General features: G+C 35.5%; 1 protein-coding gene across 1 annotated transcript in view; it reads left to right on the top strand.

The window, feature by feature from the left end:
- Positions 1 to 22,330, top strand: part of PDE4B (phosphodiesterase 4B) — a 582,824-nt gene that overhangs the window by 107,432 nt on the left and 453,062 nt on the right. The window contains exons 2-3 of the mRNA XM_055350106.1: positions 12,934 to 13,046; positions 18,288 to 18,526. Of these exons, the coding sequence (XP_055206081.1) occupies positions 13,005 to 13,046; positions 18,288 to 18,526 (281 nt within the window). The 5' untranslated portion in view covers positions 12,934 to 13,004. The remainder of the gene's footprint in view (positions 1 to 12,933; positions 13,047 to 18,287; positions 18,527 to 22,330) is intronic.

Raw genomic sequence — 22,330 nt, 5'->3', positions numbered from 1 at the left:
TGCCCATTCAGTATGCTGTTGGCTGTGGGTTTTTCATACATGGCTCTTATTATTTTGAGGGTATGTTTCTTTGATGCCTAATATGTTGAGAGTTTTTTCATGAAGGGATGTTGGATTTTATTTAAAGCTTTTTCTGCATCATTGAAATGATTATATGGTTTTTGTTTTCAATTCTGTTTATGTGATGAATCACATTTATTGATTTGCATATTATGAATTAACCTTGCATCCCAGGAATAAAGCCTACTGGATCATGATGAATTAACTTTCTGATGTGCTGCTGAATTCAGTTTGCTATATTTTGTTGAAGATTTTTGCATATATGTTAATTAGGCATATTTCTGTAGTTTTCTTTTATTGTTGTGCCTTTGCCAGATTTTGGTATCAGGGTTATGTTGGCTTCATAGAATGAGTTAGGGAGAAGTGCTCTTCTTGTACATTTGGTAAAATTTGTCTGTGAGTCCATCTGGCCCAGGGCTTTTTTTGATTGGTAAGTTGTTTTATTATTACTGATTCAATTTCAAAACTTGATATTGGTCTATTCAGAGTTTCAATTTATTTCTGATTCAATTTTGAATTTGATATTGGTCTGTTTGAAGTTTCAATTTCTTTCTGATTCAATCTTGAGAGGTTGTATGTTTCTTTGTTAATTTAGCTAGTGTTCTATTCATCTTGTTTATCTTTTCAAAGAAACAATTTTTGGTTTCTTTGGATGGATTTATGAGTCTCAGTTTCATTTAGTTCTGCTCTGATTTGAGTTATGTTTTTTCTTCTGATGGCTTTGGGATTAGTATATTCTTATTTTTCTAGTCCCTCTAGGTGTCATCTTAGATCATTGATTTGAGATCTTTTTAACTTCTTGGTTTAGGTGTTTAGCACTATAAACTTTTAACATTGCTTCTGCTGCATCCCAGAGATTTTGTATGTGTCTCTATTTTCATTTATTTCAAGAAATTTTTTTACTTCTGCCTTAATTTTTTTTATTTACCCAAAAGTTATTCAGGAGCAAGTTGTTTAATTTCCATGTCATTGTGTGGTTTTGAGAGGTCTTCATGGTATTGATTTTTATTTTTATTCCAATGTGGACTGAGAGTGTGGTGGGTATGATCTTGATTTTCTTGAACTTATTGAGAATTTATGGCTGAGTCTGTGGTTGATCTTAGAGTAGCATGCAATGTTTTAACACTTTCTTATATTGATTATGTGTTATTGAAGCCATATCAGAAATGTATACAACAAATAATTGTTTTGCCAATAGAAATGGAAGATTAGAAGGATCAAATGACTCGTTAATGATTTCATAGTCACTAATTGAGCTCTTATTGGTAGCTAAGTATCAGTGATAAGAAGTTTTGTTTATGAATCAACTACTTTCCTTCATCTTCCTGATAAAATTCCACTTACCTTACAAAAGCACAGCTCAGATTTACCTTCTTGATGAAGCCTTCCCTGGTCCTCCTAGGCAGACTTACATAGCCTTCCTCTAAGTTATTGTCACACCTTGTAAAGCATCTCTGTCACATAACTGATTGTATCAGTTGTGCATTACGATTGTGATGATACTCTACTTAGATTCAACAGTCCTTGAGGACAGAAGTCATACTGTTTCATCTATGATTCCTCAATGCCTATACAGTACACAGCCCTCAGTAATGCTCAATAAATTGTTGTTGGATACATGAATGAATAAATGCCCAAGTACATGACTATATGAATTCATAAATAAAATTTTGGTGGGTGCAGAAGTATATTTTTTGGTTTTAGAATGCTTTCCAATATATAAATAAGCTTTTGCTAAAACAAAACCAAAACTAAACAAAACAACTCTTTAATTTAGAGTCTGCAGATATAGGCACTATAGTGGAACAAACTGTGGACCAAAAGCCAAGTTATGCAACTAACTAGGTGAATGACAGGTCAGCTTTTATGGATCTCTATATTTTATCTGTAAAATAAGGGAATCATGGTATGGCAAACATTACAAAGGTGGTATTTTAATAAGTAAAAGTTGAAAATCACTGCTCTAAGACATTTTATGGAAGTGGGTATAATAAGCACTACTGTAGTGGTTTTCAAGCTTTTCTTTTTAAGTGGCAGAACTTCTTGTCAAGTAAAATCTTACACAGAGTTCCAGAATGTAAAATAGTTAAAAATTAGATGTTGTAGCTGCTAAGTCTCTTTGTCCTCTAATATTTGTTCCTTCTGGTCTCTCATTTCCTGCATGTCAAATGTATTAGGTGCTTGTCAAATTTCATGGATTAGTCCATTCTTAGGGCAAAGCTTAATTTCTCATCTTTAAAAATAAATATAGCCTAGGCAATATGGCGAAACCCATCTCTACAAAATATGCACACACACGCACAAACACACACACACACTAGCCAGGTGTGGGAGTGTGCACCTGTGGTCCCTGCTCATTTGAGAGGATGATGTCGGAGAATCTCTTGAGCCCACGAGGTTGAGGCTGCAGTGAGCCATGGTCGTGCCTGGGCAATAGAGCAAGAGCCTGTCTCAAAATAATTTTTAAAAAATTTAAAAAAACAAAAATAAATAAGGAAATGATAGTTTATAAATATGAAGACACTTAAAGACCAATAAAAATGTATTTCTATGTTCCTTTATGTTCTATCAAAACAATATTATGTGGCATTCTAGTATTACCACACGAGTTTCAGCCTTCTGCTTTTGAAATTGTTTCTGTTTACATGCTTGTTTTTCGTATGTCCACATAGACCTGAATCCCCTGACATTTTAGTAGAGCTGGGACAGACAGGCCCAAATTGGATGTTGCTTCTAGGTAGGGAATCACTGGCAGACTTCGTATCCAATTATATTTCAGTTAAGCCGGTAAATATTAGGCCATTAATTCATTTGAAGTCCTGGAAAGATTTCTCACATTTTTGTTATCTTCCTCTTATGAAGTCTGTAATGATGTAGTATTTATATTTCTGAGAAAGGAATGCACAGAAATTTTGTGTGCTTGCTTGCTTAAAACAAGAATGAACTGTTGCCCTTTGTTGTTTCAGTGGTCTTCCCAAGAAAGGAAAAAAAGTTACTTGATGATGAGTGTCTGGGGTCTTTGAGTCTAAATAGAAGACTTAGACCAAATTCCTGTCTGTGTCCCATATACCCCATGAAACATGTTTGAACAGCACTGTACAGGTGGACAATTTTTTGACGTCTAGAGACATAGCACTTGTGAATGAATGTCAAGAGTCTTCTGTATTAACTTAAAAAAATTTTAGTATTGGATCGAAGCCTAATTTAGAAGAAAAAATACTTGGTGAATTCTTGTTGAAACATAAGATAAAACAGAGACAAATTATTATGCTTTTTAAGTTATGTTTTAGATATACAGTTTTATACACACAATTTACGTTTTCCAATTTAATGTAAATTCCTATGAGATTACATAAAAGAGTAGCTGTTCATAGGCTCCATATGTTCTGCCAACTGCATATCTCTCTTTTTTGTTTCATCATTTAAAAAATCTTCTGATTCCTTTCTTGTTCTGAAATACCACTTTTATTCCCAATTATCCTGTTTCTTGGCCCTGACCCATCCTATTTGCTGCTTGTTCTCTGATAAACAATGCTTTTTGCTGCTTCCGAGTGGCAGCAGAGGTAATGGTTAATTTCATGAGCTCTGCAGGCATAGTGCCTGGGTGTGAATCCTGTCTGTCTGCCTTTTCCTAGATTAGTGAGCTTAGATGAGTCATTCACCCTTTCTGGGCCTCAGAATTCTCCCCTGCAAAATGGAGATAAAAATAGTTGTGAGAATTACGTGAGATGATAGATTTAGGGACTATAGAATAGTGCCTGCCATAAAGCTATTCATATCTCTGTCAGAAGAGTAGGAATATGTATCCTGTCAATATAGCTGACATTTGCAGTTTACCAGGCATTCTGATTCTATTTCCTGCCCCCTCCTATCTGCTGCTTTTGGATTATCACACTTTCAGGGAATCTAGCAAGAGGCCTCAAGCCTATCTAGTCTACTCATTCAAACATTTTCCAGCAAATATTTATTGCTTGGCACAAGAGATATAGTGGTTGGCAGTATTCTCTATGAGCTTCTGGGAGGCATAAACCTATTCATTCATACAAACAAATATGTAATTGTGAAAAATACTGTGAATAGAAAAATAACGTGATAATACCTTCTTACAGGTAGGGGAAGTCCATAAAGGCTTTTCTGAACAAATGACATCAAAGCTGAAGGCTGAAGAATGGGTTAGCCAGGCAAAGTTGAAGACATGTTATAGTGTAGGAAAAGTTTGGAGACAAGAAAGGCATGCTGGATACACTCTACATCCAGTCGAACTAAAGCTAAATGAGTTACAGGGGAGAGTGATGTGGCATAAGCATAAGGTGGGGAAGCAAGTGGAAGCAAAAATAGGAAGTTGAGGCTTAAAAGTCAAGCAGGGACCAGATCTGTAGGGACTTGTATGATTAATCTGCATATTAAGGGTTTTGCTTTATCCTAAAAATTACAGAAAGCATGAAGAATGCAAAGCTGGGGATTAATATAAGGAATTTTGCATTTTTAAAAGATCACACTGGAGAATAGAGAGACGGGGAGTGGAAGGGCTTCTCTCTTTGTTTCTTAGTTACAATACCTGGAAAAGGACAGTAGCCTCCCTCAATGAAGCTTTCGTTGATAACATTTTGCCCATAGAGGTGGCCTTCACTCATTTTTTCACCTAATGAACCCATGATCTGTTGCACTTCTCACACTGCACTGTGAACCTGACCCAGGCCAAGGTGTTCAGTACTGTAGGATGAATAAGCATTGATTCTCCTCTCCTAAGATGAGACAGGGGCATTTTAAGGCCAAGGACTATGTATATTCATCTTTGTATTATCCATGGCATCTAGCAAGTCCCTACCACATGTTGGGCTCTCAATCTTTTGTTGATGTTGTTGTTGAGAAATCAGATGAAAAGAAGTGGTTTTTCATGATGGATGGAAATGGGGGTTTTGGATCATGGATGCAATTTAATTTTTTATACTCTCATTGAAAGCTGGTAATATTAATCGAGATCCTAGAGTGGCTGTTTGATAAATACCTTTGAGGGTGGCATTAGAAGATCTAAATTTGAGCATGAGCAGATGCCCAGCAAATACTAAATGAATTGAATGTGTTTCAGCCATACTTGCCTATTACATCTGTTTGTAGATCTTCTGTGGTTTATTTTAGGAGACGGAAAAAATTCTCTAATCCATCCTAAACATCCACTAATGCCATCTTCACTTTGGCACAGTGATAACTCAGAGATGTAAACTCTCAGGTGTGGAGAGAGTTTGCAATACCAGGTTATTAATAGATTTGAATACAGGGCTTTTTTTGTTCTTTTCCTTTTGTTTAAGATGAAACAAAAAATGGCTGAAATGAAAGTGATTTATATGCCTCTTTATGGTATTTTAAACCATAAGAGATTAATCAGTAATTACTTTTTTTTAGACTAGGAAAAATAATTCAACTCTTTAAAACTTTCCCACTTAGTATTTACTGCAGGGAAATTCACTAACAAATTCATTGAGGCATTATTTACACAAGCAGAAACATGGGGTTAGTTTGTCACTTTCTCTCCGTTGTGTTATTGTTGAAAATTAGCATTCAGGTCAGCAAATTGAATATTAAGAATTCTTTCTTTTTTTGTCACCATGTGTATTGATTTCAAATGCATGCCCTATTAGTAATTTACAAAGAATGTATTTTATAGTAGAAATTGGTTTAAGTGGTTGTTCAGGAGACATGTTTTACTCCAAGCAGCATTTAGCCTGGCTACTTTGCCTTTTGATGACTTTTTAAAAGGATGCCATTATGTCTTTGTTACTTATTGTTCTCTCAGGATAAGCTAATGGTTTAAGTTCATATTAATTCCTAGCACTTTTCAGTTTTTATCTCAAAAGTCATTGATACTTATTACTTAATTGAAAAAACTGATTCTTCTCTCCAAGCAATGTTTGTATCTAAATACTGAGCAACTTTACAAATAAAATGACCTTTCATACTTTTTTCCCCTCAAATTTACTTGCTCTTTATAGTTTGCATCATACAACTTCAAAAATTTTGGGGAGCAAGCACATTTGCCTCTGTTTATCTCCATCATATTAAAATAAGAAAGCAGCAATAACTGAATGCAATAGTCCTGAATTTCTGAACGTGTGAAGAGAGCAGTAGATGAAAATTAAGGGGGAAAGTCTAATATTTTATGTATCAAATTCTGATATGTTTATCTAATTGTTGAGTCTTTAGAGTTGTTTTTTATAGTTTGTGTTTATTTCTGCTAGTTTTCTGGAATTTCATTAGTTTCATAAAGTTTATGGATGATTATACTCCAATCCCTTTATTTGACAATTGAGGAAACCGAAGTCCCAGAGCTAAGTGGATAACTAGAGCTAGGTGGATGTCGGGGCTGGGAGTGGAGACAGCAGTTCAGGCTCTGCTTTATCCGGCATGTCTTCCTTCAGTTCATAGTACAGTACATGCTAGCACAAACCAGAAAACCTTCTTTTTCTTGAACTAAACCTTGATGTTATTTTTAAAAGTCAAGATCCCATGATCTAGTTTTGAGGTTCTTAGATGTTTATACTTTATGAATTGATAAAATTTCCAGAGAATTAGGAGACTGACATAGAATTGCCAATTTTTAGTTTTCTCAGTTCAGAACATTAAGAAACAAAGCAAAAATACACCAATGCCTCATTATATTATTGTCATTTCATAAATGGACATTTTCTCATCTAAAAGGAGATGAGTAGGACTTTTCCTGTTAAGCTAGAAAGGGCAACTGTAACCCAAAACAGTGAACTAAAAGCCATCAAACTATTCCACGTTCTGTAAGGATAGACATACACAAGGGTGGTCTCGTACCTCGCTCTGAGGCAGAGGCAGCCAGATGGGTTCTGATTCTAATCCTCATCCTGGCAACCTCTGAACTCTCATATACATAGACTCTAGGTGGGGAGAGGAGGTGTTGGAGAAGTGCGTTATTGGCCTACTGAAAATGAAGAACCATTTCTAGAGACAGAAGTGCCTTCAACAAAGGACAGGTTAACTTCTGTATCCCTTAGGCTCCAGTTAGGAAAACAAAAGGATTTAATACAAGCAATTTGTCAATTCTCCTGGAAGAATAAAGAGGGTCTCCTCTCTCCAAGTCTCTTCTAGTCTCCTACCAGTGATTTCCATTGTCAGCACCTAAAGGAAGCCACCTAGAAAGAGAATCTGTTAAATGTAGTTTGCAATGTAGTCTGCAATGTAGTTTGATTCACATAGCAGAATTTAGAATGATTGGCTTGGGGCTGAAAGACATTGGTAAATAACTGACAGTATCTCTTCTCTCCATTGATCACTTATGGAGAAGGATTTTGTGCTTTTTTGAGAAGGAGAAAGAGAAGTGGAGAGATATAGCAGGGAACAGAGAAGAAATAGCAGCAAAGCAGCCTATACATTTAGGTGTACCTATACATTTAGTATACATACATTTAGTGATATACATATTTAGTGTGACAAGGATGCTTGAGCTTATTCTGGATCAAGTGGACATTGCAGCTTGAGCCATCATGTCATTATTCCAATCAAGAGAGTAGACTATCGGGCAAGGGGACCTTACCAACAAGAGTTTCAATGTGTGCTAGTGGGGGTGGAACTGAAGTTACTTCTCCCCAGTGTGAAAGCTCCTACTGCCCCGTTACAGGAAGGGCCTCATCTCAATACCTGCCTTAGAGAAGGCGTCAAAGTAAGTCTGATTTTACCAGAGAAGCAGAGGCACTCAAAAAGGACTGCAATTAAATGCCTAGTTAAGTAAGAAGACTTTTCCCTCTTGTCATTAGTTCTTCTACTCTGCCACAATATAGAAAGAGTTAGAACCTGAAGATAAAAGTAGAGAGGAAGAATAAAAGAGTAGTACATTCTTTCTTCCCACTCCAAGTCCCAGACACTGGCCACTGAATTAAAACAGTTATAAGATGGGAGTTATGGAAGCAATCTGAACTGTTGTTAAGGAGGAGAGAATAGATTTGATATTGCATATGGAAAACAGTTATTGGAGAAAAATGAAGACTAGTTCATATCTGTGCTCTACTGAGTTCAGAATGTTCAGTAAATCAGTTACATAAGAAATAGAATGAAAGCTTTTTGAACATCATCTGCAAAATAAAAGATATTTTTTAAATTGGAAAAAAGTAGTATTTTTAAACTCAAAATATTACTTTTGTTTTTCTCATTTCTGCATGGTTTTGTCTAGCATGTGTCCATGATATAGAATTTTAAAATAATTATCACTATTCACTGAAATTCCTTTTAGCCAGGTATCACTAGTACTGATAACTCTAACCTGTGAAAGGTGAAATTCACACATTAACACAGAAGTCAGGGTCCTTTTCCTCATTTTAGCCTTTAAATATCTGTGGAGAAAGGGGAAAGAGGAAAACGTGCAATTATATAAAGAATATTCTAGTCTGAATAAAACAGAACATTATGAAGGACTAATACAAATTTAAAAGCATCTTTTAAGTGGTGAAATATAAAACCACAGGGAAAACTATTAAACATATATCAGAAATGGAATCTGTCATCACATTTATCACCTTAGAAATTTTTAGAAATACTTTGTTTTAATGAAGCATATGGTGTTTTGCTTATTCAGAAGCAAATTTTATAAGGGACAGTAATCTCAGATTAAGAGAACCTGATCTGTCCTCTCACTTACAACATTTGCCTTAAATATGAGGCATTTAAAAACTTTAGTATCTTTTAATATCACTCCTTTTTGTCCTTACGCCAGCAGGGAGCATGGCTCCAGGAAACTGATCACCTTAACTTGTATTACCAACATCAGAAAAAAAAGATATAAAGACCATTTCACCTAGTTTCACCTTGAAAAGAGGTAAATAAGACCCAATCAGTGGTACAGTGATAGGTTAATAGTCTTGGTTTTAGAACAAGAATGTTCTGGTCTTAACCAGTAGAGTGCATGCCGTTGGGCAGGCTTCATTACTGTTCCCAAGAAATGATTCCCTCACTTGTCTTGATAATTGTGCCTAGCTCATTTGGTTGGTTGCTTTTTTTTTTTTTTAATTATACTTTAAGTTTTAGGGTACATGTGCACATTGTGCAGGTTAGTTACATATGTATACATGTGCCATGCTGGTGCGCTGCACCCACTAACTCGTCATCTAGCATTAGGTATATCTCCCAATGCTATCCCTCCCCCCTCCCCCCACCCCACCACAGTCCCCAGAGTGTGATATTCCCCTTCCTGTGTCCATGTGATCTCATTGTTCAATTCCCACCTATGAGTGAGAATATGCGGTGTTTGGTTTTTTGTTCTTGCGATAGTTTACTGAGAATGATGATTTCCAATTTCATCCATGTCCCTATAAAGGACATGAACTCATCATTTTTTATGGCTGCATAGTATTCCATGGTGTATATGTGCCACATTTTCTTAATCCAGTCTATCATTGTTGGACATTTGGGTTGGTTCCAAGTCTTTGCTATTGTGAATAATGCCACAATAAACATACGTGTGCATGTGTCTTTATAGCATCATCACTGGCCATCAGAGAAATGCAAATCAAAACCACTATGAGATACCATCTCACACCGTTAGAATGGCAATCATTAAAAAGTCAGGAAACAACAGGTGCTGGAGAGGATGTGGAGAAATAGGAACACTTTTACACTGTTGGTGGGACTGTAAACTAGTTCAACCATTGTGGCAGTCAGTGTGGCGATTCCTCAGGGATCTAGAACTGTAAATACCATTTGACCCAGCCATCCCATTACTGGGTATATACCCAAATGACTATAAATCATGGTTGGTTGCTTTTATGACATAATTGAAATCATGTACGTAGAGTGCTTAAAAATGGCTGAAGGTAAATCCTCCATCTCTGTTAGCCTAAACAAAAGGCAGCAGAGGTTCCTGAAAAGAATCTCCATTGTCATCTGTGAGTGAGGACACAAAACTATTTTTGCCTTACAAAAACAAATTGAGATAATCCTTGCCGACCTTTTCTCAAAGTATCAAAACCAATCTCGATCTCCAAGTCGGTTCTACTCATTTATTCTTTCAATACTTATTTATTGAGACTTGCTTGTGTCAGTCACTGTGCTAGGAACTGAGGGGAGATATTTAACAATTACCTTCTGACTATTGTAAAGTTTTGGAAGCAGGTCTGTATTAGTCAGGATCCTAGTAGGAAATAGATTGTTCTCTTAAAGAGGCTGAAAGAGAGTTTAATGGAGGTACTATTTACAAAGGGTATGGGCAGGGTTGAGGATAAACAAAAAGGGCTATGAAATACCAGGAGGCTAGCAACAATGGGAAGCTGCTTCTGGTTCTACAGCTAAATAGGGAGGCCTGCAGGATCTGTGACCTCAAGTAGAACGTTTTAGCCGTGGCTACACTATGGCCAGCAGAGAGGGTCCCCTCTTTCCTCCTGCCCTTTGATCTTTTGCAACTGCCTCCATTGGCTGAACATACCCAGGAGCCAGAGGGCTAGACAGTACCTGAGAACCAGCCTCCCAGGGCACAGACCAGAATGGAGAAGGGCCAAGAGTGGGTCTGAAGGGGCAGATGAGGAATATCCAGAAAACAATCAATCTATATTTCTTGCTTTTTTTTGTCTTATATAACATATATTGACTTTTTTCCCTAAATATAAAATAATGTATTTTTATTGTAGAACATTTGGAAAACTGCCTTGTAATTTGTGATCCTGCTTTTTCCGAGTCAGGACGTGTCCGATTGAAGGCACATGAATTTATATAGTAAGTTATCATACTCAAAGGATCATAAAACAAATTTATTTCCATGGCTAAGACCTTACAAAAATACTCTTGCTTGTAAAAAGATCTACTGATGTTACCCTGGACCATTTTGTCTCTCTGCCTGTTGTAAGCTTCCTCATCATGGCATCTTTCTACATGTATTGCACTCTTGGCATTCCTTTTTATATTTTTGAACATCATATTGTTCTACATTTTCTCCACTAAAGAAACTCAACTCACTTAGAAAACCTTCTATAACCCTTATTGCATTATTATCATTCTTCCATTATCATCATTTCACATAGCATCTTTAATATTTTTTATATGCTCACAACTTTACAGTTATAATGATTGAGTATGTATAGTTTTATATCCTTTTTTTAAAACACATTTAAATCTTGCTTTTCTTAAATTTAGGAGTCTGAACTTTTTTTTTTTCAGGTTTAACCCTAACTATAGAGGCCCTCAATATTGACTATAACCCTGATAAAATATCTCTTGTTACTTGTCTACTTTTGCTGGGTTTCAAGCAGCCTTTGAGTAAAAGTATTAAAATTCTGCCTGCTGCTGTTTGGTCAGCATTAGAGGGGCATCGTTGTTCTAATCATTCTTTGGTGTATGCCGAGGAAATTCTTGTCCTTTGCATATTGAATCAAATACCTGAAAAGCCCGTGGGGTTCTCTCCCTAGAGCACTTATAAAGGCAAGTTTCTCCCTTCCCCCATTCTCTTATCTATTTTGTCAGTTTCACTGCCAACTCCTGCATAATGTAGTCAAATTATGTGTTAGAAATTCAACCCTGGTTTCCTGGGTGATGGTACAATGCCACTACTTAGTATTCCTAGTCACATAGCTACAATTTCATCATGCTCTTAATCTATATATATCTTCATGCTAGAGAAGCAGACTTTTTTTTAATAAGGCATGCATTAAGGGTTAAATGGACACAGTGAAAAAAATATATAGGAGTCCTTGAGCTCAGCAACAATACAGGATATTTTTGGTACTAAGACCTTGTGAAACCATCACATGGACTAATACTTCTTGGATTTTGTATTTTTTATAGTACATCTTTTTTCAGTTAAATTCTGCAAACACCGAATTCTTTGTATTGTCTTGTAGTCTGTTGTATGACAACTTTATATTTTAAAAATTTTATTTTAGACTTAGCGGGTACATGTGCAGGTTTGTTACATGGATATATTGAGTAACGCTGAGGTTTGGGCTTCCAGTGAACCCATCAACCCAAATAGTGAACACAGTGCCCAATAGATACTATTTCACCTTTTACCCCCCTCCCACTCTCTTCCCTTTGAGTCTTCATAAACCAGTGACTGCTTTGCCTTTGGTTTCCACAATCAGAGTGCACCCTTAAATTCTGGTGGTGTTATAGAGGTTCTTTGTTTCCGCAATGACTTCTAGTGATCTACACAAAGCCGATGTCATGAACTACAGCATCTCTATCTCAAAATAGCTAGATTTGTGTGACTTAAACCAGGAAATTCAAGCTCTGACTACTGGTTGCTAGAATTTTCTGTGATAAGTAATTGCCTATTAGTTTATGCAGTAGACATATGAGAGATTTAAACTGGTGGTAAAAATTAAGATTAAGGTTTTTTTCTTTCATGTATATATATTTTGTATTGTTTTACTTTTCTTCACTTTTTTTTGACAGTATAAAGCAGTCATATTCTTTAAATTCTGAACTCGTCATATTTTAGCTGCGTTACCTTGGCCAAATAATTTGTTTTCTCTGTTCCTTTATTAGAAAAAATGATGAAAATAATCTAACAAACTGTTGCAAGCATCAAATAAAATATTTTATGGGAATATACTTTGTAAACTATGAACCATTTGTGTAAAATGCATATTATTTTTAGATTCTTCATGATCATTATTTGGGAGCCTAATTGTTACGCATTATTCTTACTATCTTTTCCCAAATAGCTTTGTACCAATTTCTTGGATTTTTGTATTAATATTTTGTGAAGCTCTTTTCTCAGCATATCAAACTTAATTGGCTTGGTAAATTATGATGTTTGCTTTTACATGTACATTGTACATATTTCAAATGTTAATTTAGAGAGTATGCCACATATTTTTCTTTAAGGATACAGAGCTGTTCTTTTTTGTGTGTTTTTTTCTCCTGTAGGTATTAAAAAGTGTCAGCAAAGCTGCATTGAATAACAGACATCCTAAGAGGGGATATTTTCCACCTCTATAATGAAGAAAAGCAGGAGTGTGATGACGGTGACGGCTGATGATGTAAGTTTCAAAAGGTCCCAATCATGTTTGGTCTGTTCAATAAAGAAGTCACTGGATAATTCTATTCAAAGGGCAGCTGGGGGCATTTAACACACCACTCTGTGACTAGGTGTTTCTATGACATGGGCACAGCCAGCACCTGGACCTGACGTTCTGTGAGTTGGACAGCAGGAACAATGCCCTCTTTGCATCTTGGAAATGGGCTGAGTTTCACTTTTATGGTTTTCAATCACAGAACCACCAATCTCTAATCTGTGCCCAGATCTTCACTCTCAGATAATTCCTCTTTCCACACTGCTTGCATTACCATCAGTTCTCTGATAACTTTCTTCCACACTTTTACCCATGTACAGCTAACCCTTGAAAGTCACTTCCTGTGGTGGGGTTTTTGACAACTACTCCTAAGAAGCTTGTGATATACACATCCCCTAGGCCTTTGCTACTCAAGTGTGGCCCTTGGACCAGCAGTATTAGCATTACCTGGGTGTTTATTGAGAATGCAGAATCTCAGGCCACACCTCAGACCTACAAATCAGACTATATTTTAACGGGATAGCAGAGTAAATAGGTATGTACTTTGTTTGAAAAGCCCCGATCTAAATCATCTGAAGAAATCTGTAAGCTATCTTCTATAGCTTTGGATCTTGGACCTTAATTATCTCTTTGCTTTCAATTGACCAATCCTTCATTAGTGTGTCTTTAATTGTCTCATCTTTACCCAATTACTGTTTGTAATTGAACTAAAAATTATGTGCCGCTGATCAGATATGTGAAAGGAAAGAAGGGAGGGAAGAAGAAAAAACAATTTTCCTTGTTTTCTGTAATAATCCATCTTGTTAAGCTCCTGTTTCACAGATGCTCACCCTATGGGCCCTGTGGTCCCTTTGCCTCATACCGTAGCAAAGCCTTTGGCAAGAATGCTAGAACTAATTCTCAGCTTCCTTCTGTGTTCCTGTAGGACCCACAGTGCAGAGGGAGAGTTAGGTGTGCTATTTAGATTTTTCCTTCCCAAATACACTCCTTTTCCATTGCCATTTCTATTTTTTGTGTCAAAGAATCTAGTTAATGTGTTCTGTTCTGTTACTTGTGGCAGCATTTACTTCTTCTTCTTCTTTTATTTTTTTCTTTCTTCCTCTCTCCTGGACCAGAAGGGCGTTTCCTTAAGTTATAGTCTAAGTTCTCAGTACCAGCATTGCTCAGGATACCTAAAAGAAAACTTCTGGAATTTAGAAAACTTTTTTTCTTAAAAAAAAAAAAAGGCTTGTGATTGTTCCTTAATACTATTTGTATACTGTGTGCGCCAGTATTTTGTTTTTTGGAAGAATAAAACTGAGCAATGCCTTCCATATGGACAAACCATTAGTTCTTTCTCATTGCATCCTTAGAATAATAATCCTGATCCTCCCTGAGGGAATGGTGGGCATAGTCAAAAGAAGAGGAAGGTTGCCTGCAAGAAGCATGCAATGGATATGAACATCAACCCCACCATATTGAATAAATATTACCTAGATTTACTCTGTCCACTATGGTAGCCACCAGCCACATGTGACTATTAAGTATTAGTCTAAATGGAAATGTGCTGTAAGCATGAAATACATCTTGGATTTTGAATATACAGTGCAATACAAAGCATTTCATTAATAATTATTCATAATATTACATGTTGCAATGGTTATATTTTGCATATGCAAGGCTAAGTAAAATATGTTATTAAACTAAATTTTACCTGTTTCTTTTTACTTTTTAAATGTATCTACTAGAAAATTTAACATTACACCTTTGATTCTCATTTGCATTTCTAATCACAGAAATTATATATGCAAATATATTAGGAGATTGTTTCAAAGAAGGGAAAATAGTAAGAGCGATAATAATTACTCCAACAAACTACTCTTGTAATTGATGGTGACTGCCTACAATAAAATCAGTTTTCGAAGAAAAAATTACTTTTATTATTGTCTCATGGAGTATCATGACATTTAGCTTCAATAGGGACTCTGACTGTCATTTGCTGCTTTCCATAATTTCCATTTCTGATTTCATAAGACTTAAAAAATTATGTCCTGTGGTCCAAATTGAATGTGTACCGAAGCACAGTAGGAGACCTTAAAAATACCTTATTCCATTTTCTCACTATGAGTTTAACCAAAAGAATTCAAAAAGTAGAGAATGCTTCAAAAATGACTGAAATAGACAAAACAAAAGACAAGTAACAACAGCAACAAAACCTTGACTACTTAAGCACCAGCATTTCTCATCTGGACATTTCAATGGTCCTAACTTGGTTGGTTTCGATATGGGGATATGACAAAGAGCTCAGTCCTTTGGTGTCCCCTCCCCCTCCTCTCTGTGAACTTCTACTTAGGTGCAGGATTTTACACTACCTTTTCCTTTGTAACAAGCTTTTCAAATTTTATTGGCAAGAATACTGACTTTTAAACAAACAGTTATTCAGAAACAGAAGGATAATCCAAAACTACGTTGTTCCCTTAGGGATTTTTCATATTACCAGGTGAATTTTGGAAACCATGATACATTTTAAAAGTTGTGATTTCCAGAGGTAACATTCAAATTAATGTTCCTTTCTGCAAAATATTTGAAAATTTAGGAAAGGAAGTTCAAGATCACAAATCAGTAATTGAGAATTGACTAAATTAAATTTTACTTTGAGGTTTTTAGTAATTTTAGAGTAGTGGTGTATAAATTATGGGTATGAATTACAGAGTGTGAAGTAATTATGAATAAATCTGCATGAGTTAATTAGTGTTTGTAAAACAATATTAAGTTTTCATCTTGAATTTAATTTCTGAAAAGCTATTCCATTATGTTCTTACTTTGTGGCAATGCATTTAATATTAACTGAGGTCTTCTGGAACAAATCTTTTTAACTTAAAGAATATTTCAAATTTGAAAATTTGAGCTTGCTTGCAAATTAGTGTGGGAAATATTTTGTGATAGGTGTGACTTTTTTATTTTTCAAATAACAAGTGCCAAATAGTACCCATTTAGGTCACTTACTACAATTAAACCTGGATGGTAATAGTTCTTTTTTCTAAAGAAGAAAAATATCTAATAATCATATTAGGAGGTTAGGGTGGTTGGTGGTTTAGCTACATGATAGATATCCTTATTTCTGTTCTTTGGTAAGGTGTTTCTTACATAAGAGATTAAGTATATATTCAAGACTTTGCTTTCCAGATAACCAGTGCTTTCTTTACATGCATATTTGGAACTAGACTGATTTACCGTTATGAGTTCCTTTAGTTTATTCTTAAATCTCTTCAGGAAGATTTTATATGTTTTGTCTCCTAAAGAAGTTTGTAAGTCTTTTAAAAAATAAACATATATATTAGTTTTTCCATTTAGCCTCTAATTTACACACACAGACACACACACACATGCACACACACATACACACACAACATACAGTAAGTGGTAGGCCTACAATGGATTTGATATAATAAGTAGTTACTAGACAGTGAAACACTGATACATTCCAGAATGTTTCAAACTCTGGAAAATTTTAAATTGTTTTGTCTTCTTCCTTATACTGAACTATGATTCTACTGAATTTCAAATAAATAGTATTTTAAAATTATAAGTCAAGCACAAGAAAATATAATGGTGTCTCATTTTCTGGTATGGAGGGTGGGGCTCCTGAAAATTCTCAAGCCTGTTCTTGCCTAGATTTCTATCATCAAAGTATAGTCTTGCATGCATCAGATAAGTATAAATCACTAGATTATATGTTCTATGAGAAAAGATACCATTCCTCTTTTTGCTATTGTATCCTTCTTAAATAGCACAGTGCAAAATAATAATAGATGTGTGTCAAATATTTGTTGAATTAACCCAGCTAGATCCTCAAACTTGAGTTAATTATCCTTATATGAACTAGGTTAGGGGCCGTGGGGTAGAGGAGCGGAGGGTAAAGAACTTTGTTCAAACTTTAGGAGGTCTAGTCTCAGGTTCTCCTAACTCGAGTCTGAAGAGCTAGTAGGAAATACCTGTCTTTAGGGTCACAGAGTAATTTTCAGGTGAGAGACTGTAGCCTGATGCTAGGACTTCCGTTATTCCCTGCTAGCTAAGTGTGAACAGTGAAAATTGTAACTTTGAAACCTTAAGTTGATATCAGTGACCATTGCAGGGCTATAACATTTTCTGTCTTTTAGCTGGTATGAATGGTACACCAGGCAGAGGCCCATTTGGGCCTCCCACTCCCAACAATCTCAGGACCCATTGTCACCAAAAGATATGGGAAGAATAAATAATTTGTATCATTGAGTACAGCACAATGTCTTTGTCTTCTCACAAAGTGTATGATTAATGTCAGCATTAGGGCAAGTACTTGAACATGGCAGTTCAAGACTGAATAAAGTATACTTCTTTTTCTGAGTTCTTACACAATTTGAAAAAAAAAATCTCCAATTGTAAGAAGACCTTTCATAAGAACATAACAGTCACCTCTAATTATCAACATTCAGCTGTTCTAAGATAGATAATATTTTTACTTTAAAACACTGAATGGCTAGGCACAGTGGCTCATGCCTGTAATCCCAGCACTTTGGGAGGCCGGGACAGGCAGATCACCTGAGGTCAGGAGTTTGAGACCAGCCTGGCCAACATGGCGAAACCCCGTCCCTACTAAAAATACAAAAATTAGCCGGGCATTGTGGTGTGTGCCTGTAGTCCTAGCTACTTGGGAGGCTGAGGCAGGAGAATCACTTAAACCCAGGAGGAAGAGGTTGCAGTGAGCTGAGATCACTCCAGCCTGGGTGACAGAGCAAGACTCCATCTCAAAAAATAAATAAATACATAAAATAAAATACTGAACGAGAAACTTTATATTTTCTCATAGTTTGTTCCCATAGTTGCAGAATGATAACATTGATTTCCAAAATATATTTTTAATTTTAGCAAATATCATTTTAGCAAATTATGAAAAAAATTAAAATAGGAAAGAAGGAGGCCTCCAATCCACATGCTACAACTAGTAAACATTATCTATATGCCTAAAAATCTCCAGGAATATGCAACTGATAAGTTTATTCTAAAAGCTGAGAATCAGCCTCTTCTATTGTTTTCTCTTTAAGCTTTTGACATCAATGTTAGATTCTGATTGTGAGATAATCAGGACATCATAAGTGACAGCTTGATCATTTAGTTTCTTCTTTCACTCCATTTAACATTTGAATTTCATTTTCTTTCTCTTCTTTTTTTCTTTCCCTGTGGTTCCTCCAGAATGTTAAAGATTATTTTGAATGTAGCTTGAGTAAATCCTACAGTTCTTCCAGTAACACACTTGGGATCGACCTCTGGAGAGGGAGAAGGTGTTGCTCAGGAAACTTACAGTTACCACCACTGTCTCAAAGACAGAGTGAAAGGGCAAGGACTCCTGAGGGAGATGGTATTTCCAGGCCGACCACACTGCCTTTGACAACGCTTCCAAGCATTGCTATTACAACTGTAAGCCAGGAGTGGTGAGTAGCCTCAAAATCAAATGTCAATTCTAAATTTTTATTTTCCAATTTCTCCAAATACAATTTCATAGTATTAAAATGTGAGTTTTCTGTGAAATACCTAAGATGATTGACATTTTGAGAATTCGTTTCCCTTTAGAATCAAAGATAAGGTCTTGTAAACAGTGGAGATATTTTCTAGTTCTTCAGAGTGGAAGGAACTTGCTTCATTTAAAGCTACTGAGGAAGGAATGAGATACATTTACATTAATGTAAAGGGATAACAAAATTACTGCTTACGATCTAACTTTTTTAAAAAGAGCTATACAGTGTGCATCAGTATTTTTTGACTTAGAAAAACAAATTACATGTTACTATATGTATATGATGTTCTTATTGCTGAACTCTACACTTATCCCTAGCTTCTATTTATTATCATCCTACTTTATTAATCTCAGTTTGTGATTATCTATAAAATAAAACATTTCATTGTAAGTTGAAAGAGTAATGAAAATTGCGCTATGAGAGATGCTGGGACTGTTGTGCAGAGTCTATATTTGTGAAAGAGGCTATTTTAAACTAGTGTTGAAAAGTTAATCATATAATCTTACAATTGTGGTTATTGTGCCATGACTGCTTCAGATATGTTCTTTATTATATATTTAATAATTGGTACATTCTCACTTTTTCTTTTCTGTTTTCCTACATCATTTTAAAATATTTTTCAAGAATGATTGGCTTACATATCATGGAGGTTTATCATGAAAGTGAAAAATATTTTCTCTGATATGATTTTAAATTAATAATGTGTTGCTTTTAAAATCGCTTTTTGTTTACATAATTTATCAAGTGAAAGACTAAGCATTAAATTATTGTACAACATTATTCTAGTAAATTATTAAAAATCTATTATTTTTATGGTGTACCATGTACCTCTGCCACATGCTGAGCTCTCCAGGGCTGATGAGTAGCCCAGTATGTGCTCTTTGAATAATGATATACGGCATCTTGACATCCTTTAGTCAATGTTTACCTGACACACTGAGCATTAGATCACTGAAACTCCAGGTATCACAGTTAATAGCATCAAATATTTAATCAGACAATCTGTGTGATAGAGAATCATGCTAAAACATTTTAAAGAAAATGGGTTAAAAATTTGAGAAGGACTGTCTTACATCTTCTGTTCAGCTGAATTAACATTATATAAGAGTCATAGCCAATCATGGAGAATTAAAAGGGCGCATAGGGCTCCCCTATAGGATACTCAATCACATGGCTTATGTGATTAGTCTTGATTATGTGTCTGTATAATTACGGATTTGGAGTCTTAAAGATTTCCAGATTTATTTTTCAGCAGGTTGGCAGTGATACAATTCTATCAGTTGTTAAAGTATTGAAATGCTTTCATACCAGTTGGTAAATATATGCTTTCTTGAGCTCTCTGATTGCCCCTACTACTCTTGCAGACTATTCTCCTGAAGCCTCTAGAATTTCTCACAATCTAAAAACAAAGAGGTGAAGACTGGCACAGAGGAATCTGGTTTTGGTGGGTGTTGGTGCTATATCTGTTGTTAGCTATTTTGAATAACACCCTGGATAAAATGTACAGTGCCTTGTAAAGTTTGAGTTCATTTAATTCAAAGACATTGTGGGAGTTGTAGAATTGTACCTTCCTTAGAAATATCAAATCTAGACTCTGCCATTTGGGGCATGCTTGTTTCTCTTTCCTAGTTGAATGTTTTTATTTTTAAAGGAGGGCAATAATATTTACCTCATAGGCTATTGTGAGGATCAAATGATGTAATCTATCTAAGGTATTTTGCTTAGTAAAATGCATATGGTAGGTAATCAGCAAATGTTGATTTTTGTCCTCTTTATCATTATCCAATACATATTTTTTGGAAATTAGAAACCATGTCTCTAGTATCAGTAGCCTCATTCTTGGTGTCAGTATTTTAGGTTGAAATGGAAAATTTAGCCATTATTCATGTTCAATAGTCAGTGAGCACCACATATTGGTAATTCACTTATAACATGTGTGTTTTATTTCAGTTAACAGGATACTTTTTAAAGTATGAGAATAGAGTATGCAGATAACTCTAAATTTATTTTTAAACATAAGTAACTAAAAGCATTTCTGAACATCTCTTGAAAATCCAGCTTCCACTGGAATACTGATAGCTGAAGACTGGTGGAATTATTGGTGAAGGAATCTGATTAAAAAATGATTTGACTAGAAGTGAGGGAACTGGGTTCAAATTATCATCAATGCCATCAACTTGATGAAAGTTCATAGAGATAAGGAGTACTGCCTAGGACTACGTGAGAGAAAGAATTATGCTTACCACTTAGAGTACCAAGAATATGGAATCAATTTCCATGCCAAGACCAGCAATGAGCAAATGTTTTCTCTAAAGGACCAGATAGTAAATATTTTAAGTTTTATGAGCTTTGCAGTCTCTGTCACAACTACTCATCCTTGCTGTTATATTGTGAAAGGAGCCATAGCCAATGTGTAAACGAAGAAGTGTAGCTGTGTTCCAATAAAACTTTGTTTACAAAAACAAGCAGCAGGCTGGATTTGGCCTGCCAGAGTTTGCTGACTTTGAAAAGTCTCCCTTAGAAAAGTTTCCCTTTCTAGACTAGTAAAGATCTCTAAGACATGATTCTAGGATTTGATCATTGCTTTTACAGTTATCAAGGACAAAAACTGACTTTGAGGTCATGGCTGATGTGCCAAATAAGTCATAAGTATGGGACTGTGTGTTCTAGATCAAGCCATCAAAGACAGTGAAATAATTTGAATCCGTTCTAATGAAAAGTATTGCCTAATTTTATATAAGGTTTTATATAAAAACATTAACATGATTTTATCATATGTTTATTTGGAGAAAACAGGCCATCATTACAGAAAAAAGGCCTGGAATATAAGAATAGTGATTTTATTTATCATGGAGCAAGAAAGAGTTAGAAAGGACTCAAGCCCAGTTTTTTTGGGTGACTTCCATTTTGTAGCCTTTCAGATGAGTTTCTATTATAATACAATCTCCAAAAGACACAAATGAACAAACAATGGAGATTATAATACCTACACTTCAGAATCATGAGGAAAATTAAAGAAAAGGTTTGCTATGCATGTAGCACAGTCACTTGTTCTTAATGGTTATTTTGATATTATTATTATTGTCATTTTTATTGTTACATTTAGACTGAGTAGCCAAAATTATGCATTTTCTATTATTGGAGGTTTTAGGGGAAACTTACCTCCTGAGTTCTTGGAACCAACTTGGAAATATGATGAAAGAGGAATTCAGATATGAAAGCAAGATGTTATCTTTAATACTGATAAAGTTGATACTGAAAAATATAATTTATGTCTGTGGGCAAGTGGGTTCCTAATATTGAAACCTATAATTGCATAGATGCTAGACCTGGGCGGGATCCCTTCACCTCTTATACACACATAAATAGAAGGCCTACCCCTACAAAACTTGTAGCATGGAGGATCTGTAGAAATCCTACTCACGTGAGAAAGTAGAGGGAAGGACTGAACTGTATATGGCCAGTTCCGCCTTCTGAAAACACCAAGAAAGATTAAATTATTCATTCTCTCTGGGAAATAGTGAGTAAGGCGGCAGAAAGAGGCTGGAAATGTGATGCTGGTGGCATTCCAGACACTTGCAAGACATATCAAACATTTCCCAATTTTTAAAATCTTTTCACCTTAACTTTAGGGGCACATTAGGGATGTGCCTGTTCTTTAGAGGGAGATATTAGGAGTATACCAGTACTAATTTACTGCCATCTTTGTGAAGCTGTTCT

Source organism: Gorilla gorilla, chromosome 1, assembly GCF_029281585.2.
Source record: "Gorilla gorilla gorilla isolate KB3781 chromosome 1, NHGRI_mGorGor1-v2.1_pri, whole genome shotgun sequence".
NCBI classification, from domain to species: Eukaryota; Metazoa; Chordata; class Mammalia; order Primates; family Hominidae; genus Gorilla; species Gorilla gorilla.
Note: the sequence above shows the minus strand (reverse complement) of the source record. Positions and strands in the feature narration are given on the sequence as shown.